General features: G+C 34.1%; 1 protein-coding gene across 1 annotated transcript; it reads right to left on the bottom strand.

The window, feature by feature from the left end:
• Positions 1-2,138: 2,138 nt before the first annotated feature.
• Positions 2,139-4,986, bottom strand: LOC111368164 (probable BOI-related E3 ubiquitin-protein ligase 2). The gene is made up of 4 exons (XM_022989404.1): positions 4,808-4,986; positions 4,617-4,714; positions 4,194-4,525; positions 2,139-2,750 (listed from the first exon to the last, which is right to left on the bottom strand). The coding sequence occupies exons 1-4, from the start codon at positions 4,888-4,890 to the stop codon at positions 2,223-2,225; spliced, it is 1,041 nt and encodes a 346-aa protein (XP_022845172.1). The 5' UTR covers positions 4,891-4,986; the 3' UTR covers positions 2,139-2,222.
• Positions 4,987-7,780: the final 2,794 nt, after the last annotated feature.

Here is a 7,780-nt window from a genome sequence, read left to right as displayed (position 1 = left end):
AGCATGGAAAATCCGAATGGCGACTTCTCAAGTTTCTACACCTCAAATTTTCTGCTTTTAACTTATCCTAACCAACTTCATCATAAACTAAGAAATCATATTATTTGTATCAATGATCTGTTTAATTCCCGAAAGCTTGGAAATAGAAATTTTTCCTAAATTAAATGGATGACGAGATAACAAAATAAAAATGTGATTTCCACTATTCTGAAATGTTGATGTAGTATGCAATAAGAATTAAATAAACTGAGTATTCAACTTTTTTAAAGTCTTTATAAGAAAGGGAATGATTTATGCAAAGGGAAAGCCATGTGCAATGAAATAAATGCAGGGATCAGCTGGAATACAGATTATAAGAGAATGTCTCAATGGCTTTGAATTCAAGCAGCATAAACTTCACTGCCACAATATGCCCAAAATTCCATGTATTAATTACAGATAATGAAAGCTATACTTAACATTTTGAGACTACAGGTACAAAATCACGGACATTAAGCAAAAGCCACTACATAGACATGTTATACGAGAGATATTTTCAAAGAATAATAAACAGTTGTAAGTAGGCCAACAGTCTTTGAAGACACCAATTATTATGTCCTAAAACAAAGTAGCAAGGCAAACAACAAAACAATAGCATTCAAGAAGGGACATATAACATACGATGGCCTTGTTTGAGCCACATTTTTTCAAAAAAATACGTTCTTCAACAGTGAATTGACATTATTTCAATTGCACATCTTTCAATAAAATAATATTACATGCAAATCCAAAACTTTCCCTTATTTATTAACCACACATTTCTCATCAATAAACTATTCAAAAATACATTTTCATTCCAATAATATGGCTCAAACAAGGGCTATATGTTGCACACTTCAACATAATCTCAAGAAATGTACTCTTACTTGATCCACTAGAAGTTAATGAACTTAGGCATCCCAATGCTAATCAGTATCAGTGACCAACACAGATGGTGAAGAAACAAGGGGAATGACACGCTCCCAGAGTTAGGAGGAATCCAAAACTAATTCATAGAATTTTCTGCAATCGTTCGTTAGAATTAGAATTTTTTTTTCCTTTAAACAAAAGAAAATAAAAGAAATGTAATCTTGAATGCTTCTGACAAAACTATAACATTAATATTTACAGGAATATTTCATATGCTTGGTCCAAACACAGGCATATGCACTAACATTACCATGCCTAATTCAGCCAAGAACGTTTAGAAATCAGTTTCAATGAGACAATAAATGACAAAAGACTAGGGCTAAAAAGTTATGTGTGTTAAATATTTATAATCCTCCAAGAACATGCAATAAATAACTATCAACTACATTGATGCTGAATACCGATGAAACTAGGAAAGTGTAATACAGGATATCACAAATGAAGTAAATGACAATATCTTATACCATCGACAAATGACAAACAATTCATAGGAAAACAATATGACAATTTATGTTTAGTCAACAGATTTTTTTCTTCTCATTTAGACAAGTCAGTTATAACAACATATAATTCCGACAGCTTTCCTTTTCACAGCATGAAGGTATTTTCTACGATTATAAAAAGATAAAGATATATTTTGTATTTTGGATATCATTGGAATATAATCACTATGCCAAAAGGGTGGGTAACTGAAATTAATCCATGTTGGAGATTAGTTTTACTAAAAGAGATGAAATAAATAATGTAATTGGCAAAAGGTGAAAGACAGATTCTAAAACTGTGCTACTGTTGTCGTTTCAAACCGTTAAACACTTAAAACTACTTAACATTTAAAATCCCAACATCGTTGGTTTCAACTACCAACCTTTTCAGCATAGTCATTAATATTCCTATGATATTAGAAATACAAATATATCTACATCTTCTTATATGAATAGAAAATAACTTCATGCTTTGAAACAAGAAAACTATGAAAAAAAATCAAATGTTTACATTAACCAAGAAATACTACTAAAGTTTACGCTTAAAAACACTTGACAATTGTGGAATGCTGCAAAACTATCAAAATGAATAATTTCCTATCCTAAAACTAGTAATTAATACATGCAAATAAATAAAAATATATATGAAAATAACTCACAATTTACTTTCTCGTTTTAAACCTAAAATAAGGGCATGTTTTTGGCAAATTTTCAACGAAATCTCCATCACAAGGATGAAACAGTTGACCAATATAAGTAACATCAACATTATCCAAGATTCATATTATCTGATTACATATAAACCTCCATGCTCATACCCTTCGAGGAACGACACAAAGGACAGAAACTAAGCTTACTCTCACACTCCTTACACAGACACAGATGGTTACAAGGTAATAAAAGCATGCACACTTCATTGACTCTACAAACCTTACAGGTCATCAACTCCTTCATTTCATTGCTATTCTTACGAAAGAGGTTGAAGTCAATTGCCCGACCATTGCAGCAAGAGGCTGTATCGTCAATCTCACTATCTCCACACCCTTCTTTACTATCTCTACTTTGTGCATAGACTTGCTGGAGATTAAACTTGAGGTTGTTGATCATGTTCTCGTTGTATTTTGCCCGTTGTTGCCAAGCATTGGCTTCCAAAGAAAGTTGTTCAATTCGCAATTCAAGTTCCATATTCTTTTTGTTGATGTCTTCCACTTCTGCCTCTTTCTCCTGGAGTTTCTGCAGGAGCTTCTCCTCAACATATGAGATCATCTGGAGTTGGTGTGCTTGAAACTTCTCTAAAACAGCTTGCCTGAGACGATCTCCCTATCCAAACATAAAGAATGGAAAGCTATTCAACAACAATGAACTCATTCGAGTTACAAGTGGTCTTTCATAGCTATCAATAAGAGTTGATATTCTTAAATAAAATTTGAGAGTTCACAAAGAGCAAATCTATGTTTCAAATGGGGTATTCATTTTATCTTTTTGAGGTGAGACATAAGTCCAAAAAAAAAAACTAATGGAATAAAAAATTAACAAAAGTAAAAATCTTAACTTCCATACAAACATAAAAAAATCACTAAAGTAGCAAATAGGAAGTTTTCAAATTAGTAATACCATAACAAAATTGTAATATAATATTAAGTAGAAACAACCTCCCATATCATCATTACTAATAGAATCTTGAAGAGATCCTCAATCTATTTAATTCCCTTGGCATCATACTCATCACTATCATTTTCTTCTAATTTTTTTGTCATCATCCTTTAGTTCCAATGTTGACTTCTCCTCCCACTACTGCAAAAAGGCAGAAAATAAAACGAAAAACCCCTTAAAACTGGAAAAGGAAGACATGAGGGCACATACTAGCTGCCCCAAGGCTTGGCCTTCAGGTGAAAGTTTCAAGGCATTCAATGAGAGCCTCACGCGAGGCAGGCCTCAAATGATAAGCCTTAGATTGCTTTTTTAAAACAATGGATTAAATAAAAGTAAGCTACTTACTTTTGTTTTCTCATATTGGCATGACAATCCAACAACCCAATAGAAGATTTCAACGAAGAACAACAACAATGGTCAAACATACAAATTAACATCTTGCATGAAGAAAATCTTCATAGTCTCAATCTTGAGGTTTAGATTGTTATCCTTTCAGCTGAAAACTACCAAACATGCTCTAATTGACCCAGCAAGTTACTTTGTTCAAAAAGGAAAATTTCTAAAGTCATGTTCGGAGTATTTAAACTCAAAATAAGCATGAAATATTGACAAATTTCGTCTTTCAAATGAAAGACTGCATTTAAGTTGGAAGAAAACATAGAAGAAATCATTTGAATCAACCAACCATTAACACTGCCATTTACCGGTGCAGACGAGCATCATTTAAGGCTAAAAGTTTCTGATTGCATGCAAAACACATACAACATTTCAAATGCAGTAACAAATACATAATCCATAAAGCTCCACAAAAGCATCACAAAAAGAACTGCCTCAAAGCCTACACCTCCTCGTACTTAAATATGCAGTTTTTTTTGCTCAATTCACTTTTCTAAATCAATAGCCCTTGATAATCCAAAATAGTAAATCTTCGTATCCTCAGAAGTCAAACCATATACAAAACTAGAATTAACTGTCACAGGCTCATCTCACTCTGCTACATAAATGCAAGCATAACTTATATCACCACACAAACATTAAATCGTGGAACCAAACTTTCTTCATTCAAGGAAAAAAGAGAGAGAACAAATACCAAGACACAAAATTTACCACCTGAAGTTTAATGTATCTATCAATTTCAGCATCCTGTCTTTGCAACTCGCTGTCAACTTCGTCGCTTACCAGCCCAAGCAAAACCGAGTCACCGGACGAGGCTAACCGGGGATTTTCCAATGACAGCCCTAGCCCAGTTGACACTGGTTGGGCCTGCAAAAAATCTAAAGAAATCTGGGAATTATTATTGTTATTGCTAGCATTATTGGTATTGTTCTCCAGAAAATCTTCTTCCTTGGGCAGATTTTTCTTGGTCTCTTGCCCAAAATTCCACTGTAAATCCAGCCCATTTTCTTCTTGAACCCCGCCAGGAGCCAATCCTGCTACTTGAACTGAAACCCAGAACAGAAAATCAAATAAATACCAGTAATTTGTCAACAATTAGGAACACGAGACAATTAGTGAAAGAATATATAAAAATACAAGGAGGAATGTAAGGGGGGTGATGATCAGGGAGATTAGGGTTGCTGAGGTAGGTGACTTTCTGTGAAATCTGACCCTCCATGTTGTTATACAAATCCCTGGAAAAAAAAAACCATTATGTAATTGATCAAACAATCAAAAGAATAAAGATCAAATTTTTTGTGGGTTCATGGGTTTTCAGAGAGTGCTACCTGAAGGTCTTGGATTTCTGTGGGTGTGGCTGAGGTGGTGGTTCTAGATATTGTTGGAAATGGTTTTGATGGAAAGAAGCCATGGCTGGCCAGAGAGACAAAGGGGAGAGAGAATACTGTGGAGAGGTGGTTTGTGGGGGAAGAGATTCCTATTCGTTTTGCTAGCTAGTCCTCGAAGTATCGGGAAAAGTAATTGGTAGGTATACTGGCCTAAATTGCTATTAATAGTCCCAACCTATTGCTCTTGCTGTCAAGTCATTAACCTTTTAAATGGAGCACTTGAATCCTTTGACCTTCAATATTTCATTATTTTGTCCAAATTACTTACAAAATGACACGTTAAAGGCACTATTCTTATTTTTACATGGGTACATAGGGGTAAACAATAAGTTTAAATAAAAAATAAATTAAACAAGAGAAAATAAGAAAAATATTATAAAAGTGATAGTAAACAAGAAAAGTAAAAATCGAGTAAAAATTCAAGTATGTATTTCATCCATCATTGTGTATTATTCTACACTTTCTTGAATGGTTATTTATATAATATAAACGTATCATTAAAAATCTTGTATGACAAAAATTAGTAGGTTCAAAATGACAAAAAAAGTACAATTAATCACAAAATATTCGAAAAAGTCAAATGTTGTCCCGTTATAACCTTTGAAATTGTGATCATATTTGGATTTTTTGCTTAAATAATTGCGCACATATTTGTTTGGTCTACACGTCGCTTGAGATATTTGAAAAAAAATGAAAATATTCGTAAAACATTTCAAATTGCATGATATGTTCGACGCACACTACACTATCTTTACATATTTTGATGTTTTCTCATTGTGTTGATGATTGAACATAACAAACCGCGCATTTTGGGGAGCTAGTTTCATCTTGATACTTATCGCACCTACATATGAAAATCGATGCTCACATCAAATGTTGTGAATTTACTTGGTTTCTTAAATGGTCGTAACTTTGGCTTTCCTTATCGCAAAAAGGTGGAGAAAAAGGGTATGTTGATTTCATTTAGTTGAAGTATATGTTGATTTGATTTGAGTGACTTCACTTGTTAGTTGATTATAATTTGGATGATAAGTGATAAGTTGCCTTAGCATTGGTTAATTTTGTTAGGATATTTGAATTTACAGTTTCACTTTAAAATTTCGGGAGTTGATTTTGTAATTAAGAAAAGCTAAAGGGAGGCATTGTTGAGAAAATATGTCAAAGATATATTTATATATAGATTAGCGTTGACTTTATTAATTTATATATTCGATTTTTAGAAATGTGTGAATAGAAGAAATTTATAGCAATTTGAAGTGTTTGTATAATCAAGCCAGCGAGTTTGTGGCCCCCAGGGCATATCTCCCAGTGGCAAAGGGGAGGGTGGATAGGGCTTAGCGCGGCAGTGTGCAGAGTTCGATTCCCCGCAAGGTGAAATTGGCTTTGTTGCAAGCGGGAGTTACTATATGGGTTAATAGCCTTGGCCTATCCATGTGCTCTCCACCCTGACTCCTGGGAGGCACATCCTGCGATTTACCTCCTCCACGATGGCTCAGGGCAGGATCGGTGGGGGCCCTTAAGGTTGGGGTTCAACCTTTTTAAATCAGCGAGTTTGTGCTTTGATTCAAACTCACCAACTTTATCAAAAGTCTGAATTTTAAAGATCCTATCACTTTCCTTGTTACATATCAGTAAAACTGATTTTATGGTATGTGAAATATACGTGGTTACTTATTATCAATCTCCTTTGTACTTAATTAAACCTTTTTCTTTCCTTGTTTCCTTATAAAGAGATTTCTTTTGTAGCAAAAATTCAATTTACTCTGGTCCTTAATGTATTTGGAGTAATGTTATTTGGAGTCGCCCACTACTGCAATCGCCTTAATGGCACGTAGTGAACGACTACAAATAACATTCATTATTCATGTATTTATTATAAGAAATTAATATTTTTCTTGAGTATCTCGTGCTTCAACTTAGAGGAATTCTTGAGAAGATTGAAGTGCAAGAATAATCATTACAATGTAGAAGAAAAATAGGGGACGCCTCTTGACACTTTTCCAATATAAAAAAGCCCACTGTAAGATTATTGAAGAAATAATAAATTTGTGTAAACAGATTCCACAGATTCAAGTTGCATTTTGACATAAATACCAGTCGTGGAGGAGTCTGGTGCAATTGTAGGAATGACATAAGTTCAAGATCATGTGCTTGGTTCCATTCCTTAACAAATCAAGAGAGCCAAAACAAGGGAAGTTTTCAATTGCTTATAATTTAGTTTAGTTTTAAATTAATTAGCTGGAGCATGGTCAAGAAATAATTGTAATACGTTTGAAATTTTTTTTATAGTGGATTATTTACCCTAGCATGGAGCAATGAATGTTCCTCTTAGAAGTTTGCCACTTTATATTATGTTCTTGCATTTTATTTGCTGCAGTAGAATATGATGGAATCAAATCTATGTCAATCCCTTCATCACAGCAACCTCAACTGAAGCCTTGATACATGCACAGATTTTATGCCTCAATCATTTTCAAATGCCTGTACTTACGTAATTACACGAGTTTAGGCACAGAATTCATTTTACCTTATTCTGTTACACATAACCGTGTGTGTATATATCAGTTGTAAAGGATTATAGGACACCAGGAAAGCCATCAAGTCAGGCTCTTGCAAAACTCGAAAGTCTGATTGCCGAATTATCAACAACCAGAGTTGTAGGACTCCAGGAAACTCTAATGAAGCGCTGTTCTTCTTTGGTGGCAGATTATTTTAGCTCTATCAAGAGTATTGCAGATGACATTTCATTTGCTGATGCACCACCTCTAGAATATCAAGATGGTCCTCCATGCCTAAAATAGTCTTGTTCCATAATTTAAGGAACGGCAGCTGCCATCCGTGCACGAGACATGGTTATCTCTTTTGAAGAGATGCAAGACAAGCTCGTGAATATGAGTCTTTCGTTTGATGAGA

Source organism: Olea europaea, chromosome 18 (assembly GCF_002742605.1).
Source record: "Olea europaea var. sylvestris chromosome 18, O_europaea_v1, whole genome shotgun sequence".
Taxonomy (NCBI): domain Eukaryota; kingdom Viridiplantae; phylum Streptophyta; class Magnoliopsida; order Lamiales; family Oleaceae; genus Olea; species Olea europaea.
This window is presented reverse-complemented; position numbering and strand designations above follow the sequence as displayed.